We start from the raw sequence: 24,397 nt of genomic DNA, 5'->3' as shown, positions 1-24,397 counted from the left end.
ATGATCTAGTGGTTTGACCATCCGCCTGGTATGCGGGAGCGGCAGTGTTCGATTCCCAATTCCCGCCGGGTACTACCAATGGAATAAGGGGCACGAGCTTTTTCCTGGCCTGGTGCTGAACTTCTCTAGGTTGAAATTCTTAGAAATGGGTCTTTGACCGCACTGTGTGTAAAAGAAATTTATCTTTATTCATAGCGCTCTTGGCCCTAAGCTGCCCTTGCGTCATAAAAATTGATCATCATCATCTTCTCCGTCACCGTCATGTGACAAGAGGAGCTATGTCAGCAACCCGGCAAAAGAAATAAAATAAAGTGCCGCTGTAATGGCAGTTCAAAATCAATACGTCGCTGCTGATCGCCCCCTATCACGTGTATCGAGAGCGGGGACGACGAGAAACCGGTGTGATTCAACCCGCCCCTCCCCCCCCCCCCCCCCCCCCCCCCCCCCCCCCCGATGCCTTCGCGCCTCGGCTTGAGCTACTTCTTCGCAAGTAGTGCTGGTGCTCGCACAGTTCCGCACTCCACTCGGGAGTCAATGCAGGGTGTAGAAAGGAGGCTGAATGAGGAGCCGTGATTGATTGACGCTACTTCGGTCGACAATACCTAATCGATCACCACCAGACATATGCGAAAGTGCTATATCCTTCTCGTTGCCCCGGCGTTCTTGTGCTCTTCTGTTGTTGTTTTTTTTGTACGGTTTCGTTTTACGACACCTTCTTAAGAATGCCATGAAGTAATTTAAGTTTGGTGATGCACTACTGAAAGAAATTTTTCGTTTTTTCTTTTGTTCTTCTCACCTCCTGCAACCTTCCAACGCCCCCACGTACGCTTCTACTTACGAGTACTGTTATTTTATTTTCATTTAACGAAAATGCATAGCACATGCTATGGAGCGCTGAATGCTTGCTATCGGCGTTACGAACTGGTTTTAAGGAATCGTTGTGCGGCGCTGACACGGCTGCTGTACAAGCGCGGAGAATGCAGTAAGCTTATAGTTCTACGGAGGTCACCATGACGTCCGTTGAATGTATCATGATTAATGACATCGCTTCAAGTATTTTAATGGCGTAATCGTCTCAGAAATAAAGTGCTAGCTGTTGCGGAGATATCCTAAAGGCTTGATGCTATAGTGACTTCCGTCCGAAGCTGTAAGGAAGATGTTTCCCGAATATTAAAGCTACTCTAAAGAGAACAGGGAAAATCCAAAGTAACCTTCCGTGTTTCGTCTCCAGTAATACAGAAACAAAAAGAAGGTGTGTAAAAAGCGCGATATTAATTGCGTCATACTCCTCTCACGCGTCATGGCTTTGTCATCGTTTAAGCCGTTGCTCTTGTTCGTATTCTCGTTTCTTTTGAGCTAAGCTAATTTGCGCACTCCACAGCTGATGCTCACGTACTTCATGCAAGCGACCCATCACTGCTTTGTGTGAAAGAGCGCAAAGCTATTTCAGAGAAATCAAGGAGAGATAAATTGGCCCATTTTTTGCACGTGATGTCGTCTATAATACTGTGCCTCAAAAAGGTGGCCGCGTCACCTTCTTTACTGAAGAAAACTGGAGAGCTTTATCCTTGGACGAATGTCAATATTGAAGTCATGGCCATATACATCGCCTGCGAGTCAAGATCGGGGGAAAGGTGCTGCTTCATAGTGCAAATATTGCGCGAACTTATGCAGATGCCACATACACCGAAGGGGAACAGACGAAGCGCATGGGTTCTTTTACGCGTTTCATCTGTTTCTCTTCTGTGTATGTGGTATTCGTACAAGTTAGCGTTATATCTCCACTATCGTTGCCATTCTGCCTGGTAAAACAAAAAAAAATAATAGAGATCTTTATTAGCAGTATTTATCTCAGGTCTTTGTAAACGAACAGCGTCAACTGACGGGCTAGTTGGTTTTCCATGGTGTTTTACAAGCACAAGAAGACGCGGACGAAGGAACACAGAACAAAAACAAACGAGCGCTCCTTTGTTTTTGTTCTGTGTTCCTTCGTCCGCGTCGTCTTGCGCTGGCAAAACACCTTTGTAAACGAGCAGCCCTGGTATTAACCCTTTCCGGGCCAGTAATTCCTGCAGTAATCACAAAACACTGGCTGGCTTTACTGCCTGACGCAAAAAGCGAAACCGAAACGGACACTGCGAACGGATATCTCAAAGAGGGCACTTAACCATCTCACCGCCAGGTGGGAGAGCGAGCGCTGCTTTTTTCCCGCCAAATAAAATTCGTCCGCCCATATCTGCTGTCGCTTACCAGGGCTCTCGAAAGAATTTCGTGCATCGATTCAGAAAGTAAGTTATATTTCTGAGTTTTTAAAAAACTGTGCTCCTTCTTTGTGCCTTTGTCTACGCTCGCACTCGGTCTGTGCCCACTGAAATGAAAGAATACCTCCGTGCAGCCTCTTTATAATGTTTTGATTCCAGCAGGAATCATTCGCCCACAATGGTGGATCCTGGAACGTTCTATGAACGGTCGCAATCGGAGCGTCTTTCAAAGCCCCGAGGGCGTAACATCGAGGACATTTTCACTGCCGACACGACCGATGACCAAGATGATGATCCTCAACCTTCGGAATTCGACCTCGACGAGCTGTCATCTCATGGCATTTCTGACACCTCGGAATCGGACGTCGAAAGCGAGATCTCAGAAAGTAAACACGAGTGCACCCTGGATGGAACCAATGCTCCGTTAGACAACAAAAATTGCCGCGGAAAAGCACGCAAGTCGACAAAAGAAAAAAAGCCTGCCTCAAATAAGCAAACGAAGAGAAATTTCTTGTGGCAAAACACGTCCTTGCCGGATATTGACGTTCCCTGGAAGGGATCTCTTCCAGATGCGCCATCAGAGGTATTGACTCCGTTTCAATACTTCAGACAGTTCATTCATCGGCAGATGTTAGACGACTTTTCAGAGCAGATAATTTTGTACTCAGTCCAAAAAAGCGAGAAATCAATCAACACCGACGGGGATGAGATAGAACAGTTTGTAGGCATGCTTCTACTAATGGGACTGCTCCCATTTCCCAAGTACCATTATAATTGGTCGCAAAAGCTACAGTTCACTCCTGTCTCTGACAGCATGTCCAGAAACAGATTCAAGCTCTTGAGGAGGTATTTTCACGTCGCCGACAACCCCAAGATGTGGCCAAAAGACGATCCGAACTTCTTTTTATGTTGCGGCCATTTTTGAATGCTCTCCAAGAAAAATGCTTAGCAGTTCATCTTAGCAACATAGTTCATCTTTAAGAAGAAAAAAATTTGAACTTTAAAGGCGAGTACGGGCATAAATTATGTACTGGTCTGTTTAGAGCCACTTTACTAGAGCTTTGCTCTTTGGTGTCCTTTATTTTGTGACTGTGGAGCATGCTCAGGAACAGTTGTTTTGTGAAATCAGTATGCGGCCCACGACAAAGCGGCGTGGAGGTAGTCAACTGGAAAACTGCTAGGGCATGAGTTTGAAATGACTTGAGTTCACAGGAATTGCTCGTATGTCTTGTCATTCTACGTTTCATTCTTATCGGTAATGCTGTAACGTAGGTCGGGGATGGAGCTGAAAAGTGTGAAAAATGTTCAGAAGTGAGCTGATATTCGGCGACAGCTATATACTGATTAGTAGCTTTTTACTGCTAAAATAACAAGAAAGGAAAGGATGTTGCGAGCCGCGGTACCTGCCATCTGAACCTGAATCACCTGAGCTGCGACTAGCGGGAATAAAAGGGCAGGGAGATGGAGAGAAAGTTGGACCAATAGTAACAAAGGACAGGGATAGGGCGGCAATGTACATTACATACCAACAGAAATATAAAAAATTCATTTGTAGTGCGGCACCCGCACATCGCTTCCATGAGTTCTCGGTGCGCGGCCGTACAGATTGGTTGGTGGCGTGGTTGGAAGGATCGGCTTGTCGCGGACTAATCGGTCTTTTACGCTGGCGCCAATGGGTTGTGCCAATCCCGCGATACAAAATGTGTTTTAGTCAGGCTGTAGTTAACCTTCAGTAGCAGTGTTTTCCTTGGAGAAGGCTTAACACTAATAAAATGTAGGAGACCTGGCTCCCGATCTTCCCCAGAAGTGCAAAGAAGCGGCAAGAAATAGTAAGCGGGATGATCACAGTCTAACGGACATATTCTGACATATAGAGTTGGAACGCCACTAAACATTTTACCAACACCGTTCCCACTTCGAATTATTGATGAATTCGCTCTCGCCCTACCATAAGCTTGTTGTCCCGGTTAGCTCAGATGGTAGAGCGACTACTCCGGTGAAGTGGCGGTCCCGGGTTCCAACTACGCACCACGACGAAAATTTCACTAACTACGAAGTTTCTGTGAAAGCTTCAGAGCTATGCTTTGTAGCGGTATGTCTTCGCTTGGGTGGATGCCAATGAGTAATTACTTCCACATTAGAAATCTACACCTTGGGAGATTCCTCTAAACATTTGACCAAATGCAAAAATGATATGTCCATAAATATTTAACGGTGTTGCATCGTCGACTTTCGGTCTATATATCCATTTCGCACTGATGCGAGGAGCAAACGGAGGATTAACAATCTGACTTGAGTGTAGCTATTGCGAGAACGAAACCACCTGCACCGAGCTGCGCAGGAGCAAACAACTTTTCGCCGTTCCTCCGCTGCCGCCATAGGCGCTCACCATTGTTCACACATCACTGCGCAAAGCTCAGCTTCGGGACCACTACTCCAAAATTAGGCGCGCCATCGGTCGGGTTGCATTGCAAGAAAAACCTCCACACCCAGTGTAACTTTTGCGTGAATTCAAAGCCACTACAGGCAATGGCGTCAACGTTGTGTTCTTCGCGGTCCAAGGCCAAGTGTGACGAACTACAATTCTAAGGCGAATTCAGTGCGCATCTTGCACAGTATAAAATGTGTGTGAAATAGCGTAAAGTTTGTGATAAAAATGCGCATAAAACATTGTTTCCTTAACTTGTTTGCACGGGTAATGCACTCGGTGAAAAGGTCACTCATCCAAGGGTGTCGCAGAAGCTCGGAGTCGAACCGAGTTTCGCAAAAACTTTGATATCCTGTTTAGTTACCCTGGTCTGATCTCTGTGGCTTTGTCCGAGTCCCGCAACTTGCTATGATAGAGGAAAGTTTTAAAGCGAAAGCTTTACTACTCCCCTCGTAGCTTCTTCGCCGTGTGCGCGCGTTTGTCCTTGAACTAGCCTTGAACAACGTTACAGCTATGACGTCACTCATCCGCCGCCGCCGCCGAAACCGAGCCCTCGGCCCCTGTTTCTATACGCCGTCGCCGTTCATCGTGTTCGTTGTCGTTGGCGTTGGCAACGTCCTAGACTCCGATGATTTTGAGGAAGGGAAGGGCGCATAACTCACTCCCTGGGACAGTGGACGCCTAAACCGCGCTTTTAGGCACGTGTTGGTCGTGAGAGAGATGTGGGCTGCTTGCATTAGCGCTGACAACGTTGTCGCACACACGCGGCATGGCAGCAATAGGCTGCATCGTTCATTGGGTGACCAACGTCTCGCCATCAACCATTAATTTAACTGCCAGGATGGCAAGGTGAGCGGGCTTCCTATCCAGTGGGCGAAACACACTCAACGTTACAGACGCGAAGCCGCGTCTGCTTGCCCGATACACCACAGCTTTCGCTCTCTAGCCAGGTCGAACAGTACTTTAACCACAGCTATTTTTTTTTACTGCTGCTGCTGCTGCTGCACACCGTTCGGACGGAAACTTTTTGAACGGTTCGAGAATTTTTGAACTTCGTGTCTTGTTTTGAATTTGCCCGTGTGTTCTGATTCATGTTCGGTGTCAAATCCGGCTTCTTGCTCTGTCCAAAGCTCGGAGCTACAAACATTTTATACTTTAAAAAAAATTAAAAAATATTAGATTGCGAGTACTCAGGTTTTGTGTGTGCAAAGTGTTCCGAAGAATACCTAAGAAGTAGCAAATCATTTGCCAGGAACCAAGGCAGCGCCAAGATTAAAGACTGCACAGAGCGCAGTACTTATTTCTTGATATCATTGTATCCATGAGGGAGGCACACTGCCAGACACAGGTATCCAACCGCGACAGGGTTGGTCGGTCGTTTAAGAGGCCTGTGTTCCTCATTGCGTAACACTTCGCAGACGCGGAAACTGATTCTTCTTCCACAATCACATAACGCTTAACCCTCTCGCTCAAGTACTCCTTTTCTGTCGCCTAGGTTCTGACTACATACGAATATATGCGTAATTTTTCATTCGCTACGTAATATTATATTCACATATCGCGGTCAATCCTCATACCACACCTGGCGGAGTGATGTAGCAGTTGAGCGCTGCACCACAACGCCGGTAGGTGGCTGTTTCAAACACAGCCAACAGTGTGTATTGTGAGACTCAGGTTGTTCTTTACGAGGAACATCTCGCCATCAATCCTAATTAACTGCCACCTGCCAGGGTTGGCAGGTTACCACCTACCATGATGGGCAGTTTGCGATTATGTAACAAGGTCAGGTGACCTAGGTGGTAGGTGGCCCTTTTTCGCTCACAAAGTCGTCAACGACGCCAGATTTCCAGCAGAGCAGAAACCTTAACGCTCCCGCGTTAAAAAAAGGACACCTCGGCAGGTGTCTTTTCAGACGAGTGCTTGGGCAAACGTTGGGAAAACAAAAAAAACCCCACAGAAAAATAAAAAAAACGAATACGCTCAAACATAGGGAGCCGAGCATGTATGACAGAAAATAGAAACCGAAAACTCGCCTAACGGGAAAGACACCGCGCGAGGCAGATGTTTTACCGGGACTGACTGCGGATACTCGAAGCAGAACTGCGTGTCAGTGACGAGAAGAAAGCAGCCAACTCGCGCTGGCGGAAGATAGAACAAGCCGATGCGAGCCGAAGGCAAGTCGAGCGGACGAAGACTACAAAGCAAAATTTAGAAGCAGACGACAGGCGTTTGCGAGCGACAGTATTGGACACCCGGTGCACTGTTTGCTTGTTTCCTACGCATGTCGAAGTGCATACGCAGCGCATCGATCGTGCCACGCGATCAGGAATTCAAGGGGTGGCGTCATCGGCGTGGAATGGGTGATAAGAAACAAGTTGAGCCCTGGCCATTATCTGAACCGAATCGGGCTTCGTTTCACACCCTTCAGGAGAGCAGTTCGCTAAAATATGTTCTTCACCCAGGCGGTCTAGCGTCCTGGCAGGCCGATGCGTTCACTGCATGGCGAGGGCTGTGGAAAAAGAGGTCTCCATTTAACTGAATTCTTCTTTCTGTATTTTGTTCTTTTTGGAAAATACTTGGGGCGTTCTTCGTTCATTCACTTCGCAATCATACCCTTTTCCTGGTTCTTTTTTTTATGCTTAAAAGTCTAAGTACACGTACTTTCTTTCATTTTGCGTCGACTTCTCTCCTTTCGACACTACGTTCTCCACTAATGTTCGCTCGTGAATTGCACCATAAATTTAAGTTCAATTTTTGTTCCTTTCACGTTTAGATTGGCCCTTTACAACCTGCACTGTTTTCCTCCCTGGAAATTCTCGACTAGTTTTTGGACTTTAAGTCGACTCCACGGCTGAAGTGTGTCGTACAGTTGGAGTATCCCAGATGATGTTGCAGTTGTTTCTTCTGGCTTCCCAGACTCACGAGATATCAAGACGCAAGTCAAAGACGTATTTCCTTCCCATGTGCATGAACGTACATACGCTTGGTGAATAGAATACAGCTAGAAAAACTCGAGGTGAAGAAAATCACCTTTGACACTTTTTCCAGTCCGTTACCTGGGCCCCACGAGAGAGGAATTGATTTTTTCTCGTTTTTTCACAACAGCTCAGTTAGTAAGCAGGAAGTAAACTGGATTGATATTAGTTAAAATATATAATATTATTAGAGCATAACAAGAAGGACCGTGACAAATAAACAAGCAGTAACAAGGAACAAAGAAGCTAAATATTGTCACGTAGTGGTGACGGCAGTCGAAGCAGCGATGAAGACGGACAAAAGGGTCTTCTAAAAGAAAACTGTTTATTGGGCTGACTTGCACCCAAATTGGACTGAATCACTCGGCGGCGGCGAAGCGACAAGCTTGCTCGGCGGTCGTCGAGCAGAATGCCCGACGCTGTCGGCCGTGCTCAATTTAAAGCTGATAGCGAACTTTCGAGATAAAGCGTGCAAAGTTACTAGAATATTCAGAAACAACGCAGCATCAGCTCTGCCTGGCTGCGATCAATCGAGATAAATCTAGTCGCGTCTTGCGACGCAAAGAAAGCAATAAGGTGGTGTGGCCGCAGATTTGAAAAACGAACAAACATTGCAAATATTCGCGGCATTACTCCCCTGCAGCAGCTTTTATCGCGCATAATACGGCTTCAGACGGACTACATGGACAACTTCTGGTCCTACGCGGCGTCGCTGGGATGCAGTCATTGCGTCAGGGATGTCTTCATAATCCAGTTCACCTAGCCGACGAAGAACCTTGTACGGGCCGAAATAGCGGCGCAAAAGCTTTTCACTCAATCCACGGTGGCGAATGGGCGTCCACACCCAGACTAGGTCTCCTGGTTTGTATTCCGTGTTGCGTCTTCGTAGGTTGTAGCGTCTGGCGTCGGACCGCTGCTGATCTTTGATCCGTAATCGGGCAAGCCTTCGAGCTTCTGCGCGTTGAAGGTAGGCGGCAACGTCGACGTTCCCTTCTTCTGTAACGTTGGGCAGCATGGCGTCTAGCGTGGTCGTGGCATCCCTGCCATGGACGAGCCTAAAAGGCGTCATCTGGGTGGTCTCCTGCACTGCGGTGTTGTAGGCGAAGACGACGTAAGGCAGAATGACATCCCAGGTTTTGTGTTCGGCATCGACATACACAGCGAGCATATCGGCGATGGTTTTGTTCAAGCGCTAGGTCAGTCCTTTGGTCTGCGTTTGGTATGCAGTTGTCCTCTGGTGGCTGGTTTGGCAGTAGCATAGGATGGCTTACGTTAGTTCCGCCGTAAATGCTGTTCCTCTGTCCGTGATGAGCACATCGGGGGCGCCGTGTCGAAGAAGAATGCACTCCACGAAAAATTTCGCGACTTCTGCTGCTGTTCCTTTCGGTAGGGCTTTAGCTTCGGCGTAGCGGGTAAGGTAGTCGGTCGCTATGGTGATGCACTTATTTCCAGATGTTGACGTTGGAAATGGGCCAAGCAAGTCCATGCCAATCTGCTGAAAGGGCCTTGAGGGAGGTTCAATGGGGTTCAGAAATCCTGCTGGTCGTGTGGGAGGAGTCTTTCGTCGCTGACAATCTCGGCAGGTTTTCACATAGTGTGCGACATCGGCAGACAGTCGGGGCCAGTAATACTTGTCTTGAATGCGGCGGAGGGTGCGAGTAAACCCGAGATGTCCCGCTGTCGGCTCGTCTTGTGAAGCCTGTAGAACTTCTTCGCGGAGACAAGTAGGTACAACAAGGAGGTAGGCTGTTTTGTTCGCTGTAAAGTTCTTCTTCACAAGGACCTCATTCTGCACACAGAAGGAAGACAGTGCTCGCTTGAATGAAGCGGGGGGTGAAGAAACCTTGCCTTTCAGGTCCTCGATGAGGCCTTTTAGGTCGGGGTCCGAGCGTTGCTGCTGAGCAAAAGAGCTGGGGCTGATGGGTCCCAGGAAGCCGTCCTCATCGTCGTCCAGCGGTGGTGCATCTACAGGGGCTCGTGAGAGGCAATCGGCGTCAGAGTGCTTGCGTCCGGACTTGTAAACGACGGTGACGTCAAACTCCTGGAGACGCAGACTCCATCGAGCGAGTCGGCCAGAGGGGTCCTTCAAATTGGCAAGCCAGCAGAGCGCGTGGTGGTCGCTGACCACCTTGAGCGGCCGTCCGTAGAGGTAGGGGCCGAATTTCGACGTAGCCCAGATGATGGCAAGGCACTCCTTCTCAGTTGTCGAATAGTTAGCCTCGGCCTTGGAAAGGGAACGGCTAGCGTATGCGATTACTTTCTCCAGCCTGTCACTTTTTTGAACGAGGACGGCGCCTAGTCCCACGCTGCTTGCGTCGGTATGAACTTCAGTACCGGCGTTTTCATCAAAATGCGCAAGGATCGGTGGGGACTGTAAACGACGCTGAAGTTCCTTGAAGGCTTCTGCTTGCGGCGCTTCCCATTTAAACGGCACGTCTGCCTTCGTCAGTTGGGTGAGGGGCTCGGCGATGCGCGAAAAGTTTTTCACAAATCGTCGGTAATATGCGCACTGCTTTCTTATCGGCCGGCGGTGGAAACTGTTCCATAGCAGCTGTTTTCTGCGGATCTGGGCGTACTCCTTCCTTGCTAACGATGTGGCCTAGAAACAGCAGCTCTTCGTAGGCAAAGTGGCATTTCTCTGCTTTCAAGGTTAGGCCAGACGACTTGATTGCGTCTAGTACTGTTCGAAGTCTTTTGAGGTGCTCTTCAAAGTTCGAGGCGAAGACAACGACGTCATCTAAATATACCAGAAAAATTTTCCACTTCAGGTCTGCCAGCACTGTATCCATTACTCGCTGAAACGTCGCTTGTGCGGAACAGAGACCAAATAGCATCACCATGAACTCAAACAGCCCATCCGGAGTTATGAATGCTGTCTTCTCGCATCTCTTTCATCGACCTCAATTTGCCAGTAGCCGCTCTTGAGGTCCATCGATGAGAAATATTTGGCATTGCAGAGGCGGTCCAGTGTGTCGTCGATGCGGGGGAGGGTGCAGACGTCCTTCTTTCTTATGTTGTTCAAGCGGCGGTAATCCACGCAGAATCGAAGTGCGCCGTCTTTCTTTCTCACTAGAGCAACCTGTGCCGCCCATGGGCTGTTTGAAGGCTGGATGACGTCATCGCGAAGCATTTTTTCGACTTGGTCCCGGATGACTTGTCGTTCTCGCGGTGACACATGGTATGGGCTTTGACGGAGAGGTCGGACGTGTTGATCCGTTATAATGCGATGCTTGCCAATTGGCGTCTGTCGCACCTTCGGCGATGTCGAAAAGCACTCACTGTAGCTTTGAAGCAGATTGCGGATCTGGTCTTGTCTGTTCCGGTGCAGGGCTGGGTTGATGTCGAAAGTGGGCGAGTTCTCTTGGTCAGGCGAATCTTCTGCGGAGGGGTCGGAGAGGGCGAAGGAGTCTCGTACGTCAGATATTTCGTCGAAGAAAGCAATCGTCGTTCCTCTGTTAATGTACCGGTATTCTTCGCTGAAGTTAGTCAGCAGTACTTCGGCCTGGCCATTGCGGAAATGTGCGATGCCTCTTGCGATGCTGATTCCTCGGTCTAGAAGCAACTGCATGTTCCCCTCGATGATGGCTTCAGCGTTAATGGCTTTCGTGGCGCCTACGGTCACGATAATGCTTGATTAGGGTGGGACGCTCACTTCTTCCTCCAGGACACTCAGGGAAACATGATTTTCCCCAGTTTTCATCGAAGCGACGGGTCTGTCCGTTGAAAGCGTGATCTGCTTGGATCGGAGGTCGATGATCGCCTGATGCTCATTAAGGAAATCCATACCCAAGATCACTTCGCGGGGGCATTGCGGTAGCACAACAAAGGACGCACGATAGGTATGTCCTTTGACAGTCACTCGCGCTGTGCATCGTCCTGATGGCGTAATTAGGTGGCCCCCTGCGGTGCGAATTTGTGGGCCGTCCCAAGCCGTTGTGACTTTTCTCAGCTGCGCAGCGAATGTTTTATTCATCACCGAGTAATCGGCTCCTGTGTCGACTAGAGCGGTAACTATCCAGCCGTCGATAGTCACGTCTATGTCGGAGGTCCTGGCTCTTGCATTGCATGACGCTCTCGGCCTCGGGTCACGGCTTCGTCGCGTATGCGAGTCGCGGGTGGGGCGTGTGGTCGAAGCTCTTCTGGGTGGCGGCGTCGTTTTCAAGGCAGCCTGCGTCGTGGTCGGGGTTCTCATTGTGTGCGGCGTCGGTGCAGCGAGTGCCGGTTCTTCATGCGGCGTCGCGGGTGCAGCGTCTTCATGGGGCGTGGTCGGTGGAGGATCTTCGGCGTTTCGCTCTTGAGCAACCTCACCTCCAGAGGTTGCTGCCTTTAGTTTCCCCTACGGGGGCTGGGAGACCTTCCTCGTACCGCGGCTGCGTAGCTGCGGCGTGGCGACGCAAAGCGCGAGGTTGACAGCGATGGTGAGCGCGAAAAGCAGTTCCGCGTGTACTCTTCTCGACGCAGGTACTCGTCGATTTCCTGCGGACGTTTTCAGAAGCGTGGTCGTGGGGCGTTAACGGCAAATCCTCGAAGACCGATACGTCGGTACGGGCAGCGACGAAGAATATGGCCGGCCTCGCCGCAATGGAAGCACAACGGCCGGTTGTCGGAAGTCCTCCAGGCGTCGCTTTTCCTGGGGCTTGAGCGTCGGTCATAGGCTGGGCGGGCGGGGGCTGGGAGGCGGCGTTGTGGAACAAGTGGCTCATCTCGGGAAGGATGTGGGGGTGGTCGTTGGGGCTGAGCAGTCCTTACTGCAGCGGCGTAGGTCATGGCCTGGAGTTCTGTGGCCGTCGGGGTGCCAAGTGCCTGTTGCCCTTCTTCCCGTACCACATCCATCAGAGCTTGTGGCTGTGGGGAGGATGGCAGTAATCGGTGTAGCTCCTCTCGGACGATTTCGCGGATAACTTCCCACAAGCTGTCGCTGGTGGTGGCCGGCGTGTCCGAACGGATTGCCCAGGCAGAGGAAGGGCGGTTGTACTGCCGAGCTCGGACGTCGAGGGTCTTCTCAATCGTGCAGGCTTCTTGCATGAATTCCTCGACAGTTTTTGGCGGCTGGCGGACGAGGCTGCCAAAGAGTTGTTCTTTTACGCCGCGCATTAAAAACTGAACTTTCTTTTCCTCGGTCATTCCGGGGTCGGCGCGGCGAAATAGGCGCTTCATCTCCTCGACGTAACCGCGGTCGGGCTCATTCGGAAGCTGGATCCTGGAATCGAGGAGTCGTTCGGCTCTTTCTTTCCTCACGACACTGGTGAATACCTTCAATAGTTCTCTCTTGAATAGCTCCCATGTCGTAAGGGACGACTCATAGTTTTCGTACCACGTGCGTGCAGAGCCATCCAATGAGAAGAACACGTGTCCAATTTTTGCCGCATCATCCCACTTGCTGAATGACGCCACGCGCTCAAATTGATCCAACCATTCTTCAGGGTCTTCGCCTAGGGATCCATTGAAAGTTGGCGGCACCTGCTGCTGCTGTAGTGTGATCGGTGTCGACATCTTCGGCGAGATTGCGGTGCTTGTAGCAGCGTCTTTTCGCTGTCTGGTGCGGTCCGGCAGTTTCCCGAACTCAGGCTCTTCTCCCTGGAGACGTCGGCTGACTCGCTGAGCTGCTGGCTCGTCCTCGGGTGCGAAGCGCTGAGGGCTGGCTTCACGACTTCAAGGGGGCGCCTGGAACATGGAAGGCCACCTCGCACCTCCACCACATGTCACGTAGTGGTGACGGCAGTCGAAGCAGCGATGAAGACGGACAAAAGGGTCTTCTAAAAGAAAACTGTTTATATGGCTGACTTGCACCCAAAATGGACTGAATCACTCGGCGGCGGCGAAGCGACAAGCGTGCTCGACGGTCGTCGAACAGAATGCCCGCCGCTGTCGGCCGTGCTCAATTTAAAGCTGATAGCGAACTTTCGAGATAAAGCGTGCAAATTTACTAGAACATTCCAGAACAACGTAGAATCAGCTCTGCCTGGCTGCGATCAATCGAGATGAATCTTGTCGCGTCTTGCGTCGCAAAGAAAGCGATAAGGTGGTGTGGCGGCAGATTTGAAAAACGAACAAACATTGCAAATATTCGCGGCAATATAGAAGGCGGTGGTAAAGGCCTAGGATGTCCCTCGGAAGCCTGAAACAGCGAAGCGAACATCAGAAGACATCGGAAGGATTCAGTGATTACCACGAGTAAAGCCAGAAAAATTACCTGCTATACCCAGATGGCCTGAAACCTGGGCGGGTTTCAGGCTATCTGGCTATTCACTGCCGAGATTGTCAATGCACACCTGGGTAACACGGGCCTGCTGCTCAGGATCGGTGACAAAACCTTGCGAGAAATGATTAAGGCCGACAAATCAGCTACCCCTCAAAAGCGTTGTGTTAGCAGTCCTTCACTGGCCCTTAGGGATAAAGAGTAGCGTTTTTTATCGGGAGCTGTGTGACCATGGTTCTCCTGCTTGATTTCTGGTTCCGATGACTCTCTACCAGGCCTTGTTCTTCTTGTAGATTTTTGATGCTGGTTGTATATTTACTCGAGACTCATAACAATAAAACTCCAGTTGTTGGTCAGCGCCACTGTCTTGTCTCCCCTTTCTGTGTCCTGCGTGTGGTTTAGGCTGTTTTGCTTCATCCTTTTATCAATAACGATAAACGTCCACTAAATTTCGATAGGGCTGTCTTTAGTAAACTGTTATGGTTGAACTACCTGCGTCATTCGAAGCACTCAGTTGTTGGTTGCGGGTAACGCTGAGAGTATCTTCGAGTCGCTTCCTCAGCAACAGATCACGCGCATTGTGCCCCCCCCTCGCCAACTCTCCTACCGAGTGACGCATCTCCCTCCGCCGTCAACGAAAGACCTTCCGGGCCCATATGATATCGCATGCAGCACGTTTTCTATTTTTGAACAATTTCTTTCTGTTTTCAAAATATTTTCTCATCCAATTTGGAGAAGTCAACCACGCCTTCTAAATAATACGAAAGAATTCTATGTACACAAGTCCAGAGCAGCGAAAAAGGTCAGCGTCGAGCAATGATGTTGAAGTCAGCCTGCAGAAAGTGTATGCGGTAAGAAAGTCGAGCCCGGAAAGTTTTCCTTTTCTTTTTTCTCTTCATGCCTTTCTCGCATCGAAAAAGCCATTTGGGTTTCCAACGACCGAATGGCCAATAGGAGTTTTTTTCGTCGGACTTATGAAACAAAACCGCGTTTTGTTTCAAAATGAGAATCGTGCATGCATTTTCATCAATACCTATAAAAAAATTAGCTGTCGTTTAAAGTTTGGTTAACCCTGGTGACAAACGAGAGCTTCCTTCGCATGGCTACGTTCACAAACGCCACACACACTGCCGAACGAATTGTCTGTAAAGCGTCGATGAAATGCACGTGTAGCCGAGTCAGACGCACTGAGTGTGGTCACAAAGTCAGTCATCCGGCGCTCCGTCTCACTTGAAACCATCTCCGCGTCCAGTGCCGAAGTTGAAGAAACCTCCGAATCTGCGTCAGTGGTTAGTTAAGAGGTGACGTGGCCTCTCGGCGAATCATCAATTTGATTTCCACCTGCCACGGTAGGCAGGTTGCTCACAGTCCGATGGGGCAGCTGCCACCTGCCCCGGTGGGCAGATTGTGTACGGTCACATGAGTAGGTGACATGACCTGCCATGTCATACCATGTGACACCTGTCACGTGACTGCACTGACGCTGTCCTCTAGAAAACGTAGCGTAGTGAAGCTTTCGCTTCAAAAAAAAAAAAAAAAAAACCCTCGCTACACATGTCTGCAGCAAGCTCTTTCGGCATTTTTCAGCCTCGGGCCACGTGAAAAGGGCATAAAAGGAAAACTGGACATAAAGCGAGATATGAGTCTGGATTCACACGCTTGATTGAATTTATGCATGAAAACAACAAAGTTTAGCGCAGGGCAAGTTACACAGACATATATCGGTGCATACTGATTGATACGTTGCTGTGCGAGTGGTCCTGCAGCCAACAACTGATCGCGTCGTCGTCGGAGATTATCGCGCTGAAAATATGGACTTTCGCGCGTTTGAAATGAACGCTTCAAATACTGCTATGGACACTCATGAAAGCGAAAATGGACTTTGTACGCTCCCTCCTTTATCCCTTTCCTTACGGCGCGGTTCAGGTGTCCAATGATATATGAGACAGATACTGCGCCATTTCCTTTCCCCCAAAAACCAATTAAAAAAAAAACTTTGTACGAGTGACTGCTCCGGAGTTCCCGGGTTCGAACCCGACCTCGGCGGCTGCGTTTTTATGGAAGCAAAACGCTAAGGCGCCCGTGTGCTGTGCGATGTCAGTGCACGTTAAAGATCCCTAGGTGGTCGAAATTATTCCGGAGCCCTCCACTACGGCACCTCTTTCTTCCTTTCTTCTTTCACTGCTTCCTTTCCCTTATGGCACGGCTCAGGTGTCCGCCGATATTTGAGACAGATACTGCGCCTTTTGCTTTCCTCAAAAACATTATTATTATTATTATTAATTATTATTACGAGTGACTGCAAGTGTGAACGCTGGTGAAAAGAGTCGACTGCAATTTTAGTCACGGCAGTTGCATTTTAGTCAACCGCGTAATTCCTCTTTCGTTGCACTGAAGTCGTTGCGAAACGCGTTAAGTGGGAACTGCCGCAGCAGTCAAGTTTTACGGAAGCAAATGAGGCTGGTGACCATGCTCCTATACCGCGCTTGGAGCCACGCAGAAGCATTTACCTAGCGACATTGCGTGCACAATGATTACCATGCCGGAGCCGCCACGGTGACTCTTACGGCTATTAGCTCGGCTCCTGGCCTGATAGACGGGGGTTCGATCCCGGCCAATGCGGTCACATTTCGGGGAGGCGAAATGACAGAGGTCCGTGTACTTTGCGACGCCAGTGCACGTTGAAGAACCCCAGGTGGTCGAAATTTCCGAAGTCCTGACCAGCGGCGTCCCTTATAGCCTGAGTCGCTTTGGGACGTTAAACCTAAAAAAACCCAAAAAGTACTATGCAGGAACCTTCTGTTGGTATGTAAATATCGCATGGCATGTTCGTAAGTCGTCGGTTGGCTAACTTGTTTAAACTGCTTCAGGAATTTTTACACTAGTTCCAAAATATGTAAACAATTATAAACATTCTGTTTTTCGCATCACTTGCAAACTACATGCTGGCTGCAATTCCTCTTTTTTATTACTATTATTCGAGCTGCCGACGCGTTGCGAACTTACTTCAGAAGTTTTTGTGCTGTGCAATTACATCTGTTATATTTGCGCATTATGCATTCAGATGTGTTAAACATCGTGTTTCTGTTAATGTTATTTAAAGCAGCCGTAGGGCTGATGTTTCCATTCTCTGTAGTTGGGCTCTAGTTAAACTTACCTATCCGGGTTGGTGTTATTTCGTTCATATATGCTTCCAGCACCTACACACTTTCAGGCGGAGGGGGGGGGGGGGGCGTGAAAATAAAAGAAAACAAGCAACGCACTCTGTTGGCGCTTCGTGTTTTGTGCAGCCTTTGTGCAGGAAAAATAAACGCTTTTACGCCCGCCTTATCTGCAGTTAAGTGCTTTAAAAATGCGACTAAGCGCAAGGGAGATGCCGTCTGTGCTTCTCTTTTATGCCCGCTATCTGAGCAGTGCACGGGTGTTCGCGAGATTGAAAAATTGTGCAGTACTCGTTGCAACAACTTCGACAAAGCCGCCCTAATGGCTTTTAGTTCCGTATGGAACCGGTGTCTGCTTTCCAACGCACGCGCAGAGCATATACACACATCATGCCTGTTGCATTTGTGACCGAAGCTAATCGTTGCTGAAGGCGTCCACGATAGCGGCCGTAATTGGCTGTAATGGTTTTCGGCTGTAATGGGTTTTTTTTTTCCGTTTGCCTGCTTGACTACTGAGCATACCACAGCATGCGCGGGTCTGCTTCGTTTCGTAGAAACGCTTAGACCGTATTATCGGTAATAATTAGACACCATGCGCTGGTAGCAACGTCGTATACATGTGCACGCACGTACCTCTGTGTGTGAACAGCCATGCATGCGCCGCCGCGTGTTATCAACGCGATATAGAGTACACGGCACAATGCTTGTACGCAATAGCGTGGTGATAATAGTGAGAAGTGTTGTCATCGCATGCACTCTTTACACTTCCATCCAGTCTCTGTGGCTGAGTCCTAGAAATTAGACTTGTAAATAAAATCATAATGGCGGGTACACTTAAACTTGGCATCACAGCTATAACGCGATAACTTTAATGCGCTGAGTATTATTATATGCGGAATTGGTCATTCTCTACTTTCCATTCATAGATTTCGGGGTGTCCTCCTACCACCCCTGGCGTAGTGGAGACATGCGCCACTGCCCTGCCATGGCAGGTGCTACCATCGCTGGGGCTTGTGAGACCCAGGTCGCTGCCCTTGAGCACCGTCTTGCGCCGTATTATTAATTTAACTGCCACCAGCCACGGCTGGCAGTTTGCTGGCAATCCAATGGACAGGTTGTGGTGGCGTCACAAGTTCACCTGACCTTGCTGGCCCACCTGGGGTGCTTTTCTGGGGATTTTTCGCTCACGCCGCCGCCGCCGTCGCTGATGACGGCACCTGGTTTCCCGCCGAACGAGATCCCTAAAGGGACACTGGAAACAATTTTTTTTGTTAGTAAAATTCAATAGATCGGCATTTTGTGGCGTTGTGGTCGCGCTTGTCCGGCAGCAAGAAGTGCATTTATTGCTTAGAGATTTGGATTCGAAGTTGAAAAACTGTTTCCCACCGATACGAATCAAACTCGGGACTCTGTGATGACGAAAGTTGTAGGAGAAGAAGAGTGACGTAAAGCGGCGGAAACGGAAGCGGGAACTCCGTGACTGCTGGCGCCGAGCGCTGCACTCCGTCTAGCAGCAGTCGAAATGAAAACTACTGCCGGCCGGACGTTGAAGGCCTCTATCAGCCGTCGTGGCCTCCTTTACTTTTGCACCAGAATTACGATGGATCCCGCTCCCGAATCCGACAACAAAGACCTGCGGCCTGCATTCAGCGACCTCAACCACACAGCGTGCGATAATGCTTTTGAGGGCTGAGGCGGCGAGTCTGGCAAGAAAGTCCTAGCGCCGAGGAGTTGGCAGCGTCGCTGTCACCGCCCAGCCACCTTCACGAGTGATGTGTAGCGACTGGTATGCGCACGCATATTTAAATTCTGTAATAATAGTCCCAGTAGGGCTGGTTTTGTAGCCCAGCGTCATGGTACGTCGACGAAGCCTACACGCAGAGCGGTGCGTTTGGTAACGTGGAGGCGTGTTTAAGATCGGCTATATACGGCTCTTTTCCTTTGTCGCAGTTGCGTGCCGTTGCGCGAACTTCGTCCGAGGAGCACTTAGAGAGGCTCAGAATTCTTTCTGGCGCAAACAAAGACGACACAGTAAGACAAGGAAGAACTCCGTACTGCGCTCCGTCCTCTCTTCCTTGTCTTGTTGAGTCGTGTTTTTGTGCGCAAGAGAGAATTCCGAAAATGGACCAACTAGACCCACAACGCGTAATCGACACGCATAACTAAACCACGCGGACACGCAGAACGCATAGCAGCAAAGCACCCCAAAACATACAGAAATTCAGCTGGCCGCCTGTTCCGCCCCCATTTGCAGGTTTTCTTTGACTTCCAACATACAGGTTGTCTTTTCTCCGTCTTCCTCATGTGTGAAAAGTGCACTAGTGGTTTGAAAACAAAACTTATATACTTCAACATCGATCAAACACGTAACCTTCATGCTCCGTTGGTCAGCCTCAGAAATCTGTGGTATCTTTTCTCCTACGTCATCATCACGCTTGCACTTGTGAGATTGGCCATTGGCGGCGATACCGGTATTTTAGTTCTTGCTCTTCCCTACCTTTCAAAAGATTTATTTTCACAAAAAGTGGTGCTTTTATGTTTAGGAGATGGTATTATATCGACACAAGCCAAACTTCAATTTCTCCTCGTGTCTGTTTAACGCTATTGTGCAAAATATACAGAGAGAGAGAGAGAGAGAGACCGCTTATGAAAACATGGTTGTCCTTGTCAGGTGCCAGCTTGCCAGGTGCAAGCTTGTAAATAAATATTAAGGAATCAGGAGAGCATAACGATGTTTTGACAGCTATTCTGGAGAACGTAAAGCTTTTAAAACTTTGTGTCCTCCATGGCCATATATGCGGCCATAAACTTTGACGAGACTAGTGACGATATAAGAGAACTAAAGCTGTACAATAAGGTTAAAATATTTTTTTCCACCTGAACGCCCACATCGTAGAATTATGTGAATGGTAACTCACAAACCTTTCCTCTTCAGAACAGTCTACTCATGCTTGCTGGTCGCAGATATTGCGTTGGTATACAATATATTAAGCGGTCTCGAATATCACAATGAAGCCGCCGTTGTGGCTGAGTGGTTTCGGCGCTCGACTGCTGGCACGAAAGACGCGGGTTCGATCCCGGCCGTGGCGGTCGAATTTCGATGGAGGCGAAATGCTAGAAGCCCGTGTGCTGTGCGATGTCAGTGCACGTTAAAGAACCCGAGGTGGTTGAAATTCCGGGAGCCCTTCACTACGGAGTCTCTCATAGCCTGAGTCGCCTTGGGACGTTAAACCCCCGTAAACCATAAACCATCACAATGGGTTTTCGAAAAATACAAATAGCGGTGAACTCTTTCGGCATTCGAAAACGTCGCTTCTTTTTGAACGAATTGCAGGCAAGATAGAACATTCCCGAAGATTTCTTCCTACTTCTATCATACCCTAGACTCTTGTCTTCAGTCAAAAGTGCTCTTGCTGCAGAAAGCCATTGGAAAGAGTTCAAAGGAGGGATATAAGCAGATTGAAAAATGTGCAGGCAGAATTTGACACCTATTGCCCTCTAAAAGCAGGCTGCACAATAAGTATGTGGCTTCACAGCCGCTTTGCTTCGCTGTATGCCAAAAAGTTCTGAGCGCAAACTATAGCAAAAAAACGCTGCGTTAAAAACAGCTTTAAAATTGAGGCAATCAGAAAAGGCAATCAATCAGAGATTGACGACTTTGATACAAAGCTTTCAGAAGGTAAACTTTCCGGCCCTTGTATCCGTTATTTCCATTTCCTTTACAGCCTATTACATTGTTCATGCGCATCTTTGTAATGTTTAGCTTTGGTTGGCGTTATTAGAAGAATTCCATAGCCCTTTCTCTTGAAACCAACTTCTCAAGGGTGTTGATAATGATGATGGCAGTCTTTAAGGACTGTCTCATCGCTCAAACTCTCTTTCTAATCTGTTCCTCTCCTCTCTCTTTCCTCCTCGCAGACCCTCAGAACACGCGCGCCATCGTGGCGAACGAGACGAGCGTCCGTTTCTGCTGGCAGCGGCCCCTGCACGGAAACGTGTCCGGCTACGTGGTCATGTACAGGGAAGTGGCGGAGAACGACCCCTCCTTCGTTAACGTCACCACGGGCGCCGCCGACGAGTGCGTGCCGGTGCACGGTCTCCGGCCCTGGACCGACTACGAGTACCGTGTGCACGCCTGGAACAGTCGCGAGGAAGGCATCGGGAGTCCCATGGACCGCTTCGCCACGCGCATCGACTGTGAGAATCAATCAAGTGATAAATCAATCAATCGATAGTTATTTGTTAATTCGAAAGCATTACCAGGCTATGTTCGCGGTTTCATGTCCGCAGAAAGTGCACGCAAAACGTGTCGGCAGCCCTTGCGTCATTCGAGGAGGACTAAGGGAATGATTTTTTTGTGATAGAGGATGATGAAATGTCGACGCGGTTCAAATTTGGTTGATGTGGAGTACTTAATTAATTATGGGCAAAAAATTCGGTTTGACGTCGAAATAGTCCAGGACGTCAGTATAGTGGGCGGCTTCAGTACAGTCGCGGACGTCTAAATTGTGGGAAAATAGGCAACCAAGCCGGATGTAGGCTTGAAATATATTATGAACGATAAATCATCAAGGAAAACAACTTTCGTTGGTGCGGAGTAATCAGAGGCGCGTAAAAACCATTTAGGCCGATATAGTGGGAGGACGTCAGAACAGCCTCGGACGTCGAAAGAGTATAAAACGAAAATAAAGTGGTTAAGAAAGAGTAAACCAGGTTAAAAAGTGTTAATTGATGTAAATGTAAAAATAAAATGATAAGTAATGGGAAAATGCTGAAAACTGAAACGAACCACAAAAAAAGCGCTTAGACGTCACAACAGTGAAGCGAAGAGAGGCGACCAGTATGGAAGAGGCGTCAATGCTTTCGCATTCTCCCAATGCGGGACACCACAGTGATTTCCAACGTTTTTTTTTATTTGATAACTTGATTAATCAAAAAGAAACGACCGAACGGTGAAATCAAATTGTCATTTATTCAATTCACTGATATATCAGCCAATCAATCAATTAACTATTCCCTTTCCCACTCACGAATTGAGTCCATCTTTCATCAGACGATGACTTACTGTTATGCACCAGTTCAGTTGATCGATCTCCACTATTTCGTCGATCAGTAAACAAGCAAGGTATTTATCTAATCGTTCAATAAATCAGTCAATGAATTATTCAATACTTCAGTCTTCAGCTTTTTCACTAGTACTACGGCAATGATACGACCAAATCATATTTCAATAGCTCACTTAATACCGGCCAGTCCACCTGATTGAAAAACACAGCTCTGTTTCGCTCCTTATGAAGCCAAACTGAAACTATTGTCTTCATGAAAGAGGCAGCTAAATATGGTTAATCAAAATTCAGCAAGACACTTTTGATCCAGCTATTAACTGATATATTGGCCGACAGCTGATTGATTATATGGCATATATGGTTATATTTACAAAGTGGCTCGTACGTTCCGCTAACTGCAGACAACTTCATAAACAACAGTGTCAGGAAATACCTGCCGGAAGATCATAAGTGCAGCATGAAGCCAGTGTACTGGGTTGTAACTCAGGTGCAGACACTTTTCATTTTTTTTGTGCTTGGTTTCCTTGTGATTGACATCGGGTCGCTCCTTGTGTACCAGGAATAACGAGGACGCTGCAGTGGTTGTGAAGCGAATGATGGATTCGTGTATTCAGCCACAGAGTATGTGAACCAATTGTCTGTTGCTGTTGGCCAGCTTTTTATGTGCGTAGCGTGCCCAGCGCCGTTTTATTCTTTGCTATGTAGATTGCATCAAAGGACAAACTTGAGCTTGAAGATTAAAGAACATACTTGTGCTCCTAATGCAAGAGAACAGCTTAATGCAATAAATAAGGAGCATTACTGTTGGCGTAACAGCATGGGTGCATAGGTTCAGATCGGAAGAATGATATGCCAATGCAAAGTTCATGTTCCCGTGCACATTAGAAGAGTTGTTTGGTTTGCTTAGAGTTCGAGTCTCGATGAGCTAGCTTTGAATGAGTTGCGATTAGTGGTTCTGCGCCGCCTCCCTCATGGTCTTGCTTTTTTTCTGCTTAGCATTCTACTTTGATCTCAGTCGCCCTTATATATATTCTAATAGAAACAACAACACTCGATGGGAAGTTGAAGACGACACTCAAAAGTGCACTGTTGATAATCGCTTCATCGCGAACATTTTCCACTTTTAAAGCGAGGCTTGTTTACACTCCTCCTTCTAATTTTCTCTCCCTTTCTCATTATGCCTAATGAGAAACATCTCGAATAAAAAAAAAGCTACGTCGCAATTCCCCCGCCTAGAGTGCTCGACAGATGAGCGAAAGAAAAGATGGTGTTGTGTTTGTTCTATTCAATGCCATTTTCCAGGCTTGCTTCAGAATTGAAAAAGAGTCGCTAAGCGAGGTTACCTGTGTCCTTGCTTTCTGACTTCAAGCATTCAGATGTTTTGTTCAGTATGATCGAGCTTCTTAGTTTCTCTCCAGGAGCACATCCTGCTCTTTCGAGTGGTTTGATTCAATAGTATGATCACAAACATTCTAAATTATTCAAAATGATCAGATTCTAAAGGTTCAAAACGATTCAAGTTTTGTATTTCCAAAAAGTCGTTATAATGTTCCTGACTACTTAATGTTCACATTGTAAATGTCCCTAATGAATTTACACAGCTTTATTCTAAGCAATGATTCTAAACGTTCTAAACAAATTAAAATTCTTCAATTGCATCGTGATTGCAAGGAAGGTTTGTTTCATCTTTCCGCCTCCCAGACTGCCTGTTGAACGTGTGCAAGCACGGCTCGTGCGAGACCACCGGCCACGTACCCGGTTACCGGTGCCTGTGCGACCCGGGCTACTACGGCGACGCGTGCGAGCACTTCAACCCGTGCTCGGAGCAGCCGTGCAAGACGTTCGGCACGTGCGTCAACACGAGCCACGGCGAGTACCGCTGCGACTGCTTCACGGGTTTCTCGGGCCGCAACTGCTCAGACTTCGACCCGTGCCTGCTGAAGCCCTCGGCGTGCCTCCACAACGGCGTGTGCCAGTCCAACGCTTCGCACACTTTCACCTGTCTCTGCGTGGACGGCTACTACGGCAAGACGTGCCACCAGTACGACCCGTGCTTCCCCTCTCCCTGCCGCCACGGTGCACGCTGCCTCAACGAGTCCGACGTCAAGTTCACCTGCCAGTGCTTGCCAGGATACGCGGGTCAGTCTCACGCTCGCGTTGGAATGAGTGTTTCTGATAATATCTCGAATAAACAGTTCCGCTCGTGGTAGGCCACGCATAATTAGAACCCGATAAGGCTTAACAGTGTTTCTGTACCTCTCCTTAAAAACAAAACTGTGTTGACAGGCATTCAAGTCATTTTGACGC

The 24,397-nt window shown here is 48.4% G+C and overlaps 1 protein-coding gene across 1 annotated transcript in view; it reads left to right on the top strand.

Annotated features, from left to right (window-relative positions):
* Positions 1-24,397, top strand: part of LOC144108530 (uncharacterized) — a 155,273-nt gene that overhangs the window by 87,344 nt on the left and 43,532 nt on the right. The window contains exons 5-6 of the mRNA XM_077641744.1: positions 20,943-21,221; positions 23,792-24,229. Of these exons, the coding sequence (XP_077497870.1) occupies positions 20,943-21,221; positions 23,792-24,229 (717 nt within the window). The remainder of the gene's footprint in view (positions 1-20,942; positions 21,222-23,791; positions 24,230-24,397) is intronic.

The sequence above is a fragment of the Amblyomma americanum genome, chromosome 10 (genome assembly GCF_052857255.1).
Source record: "Amblyomma americanum isolate KBUSLIRL-KWMA chromosome 10, ASM5285725v1, whole genome shotgun sequence".
NCBI lineage: Eukaryota > Metazoa > Arthropoda > Arachnida > Ixodida > Ixodidae > Amblyomma > Amblyomma americanum.
This window is presented reverse-complemented; position numbering and strand designations above follow the sequence as displayed.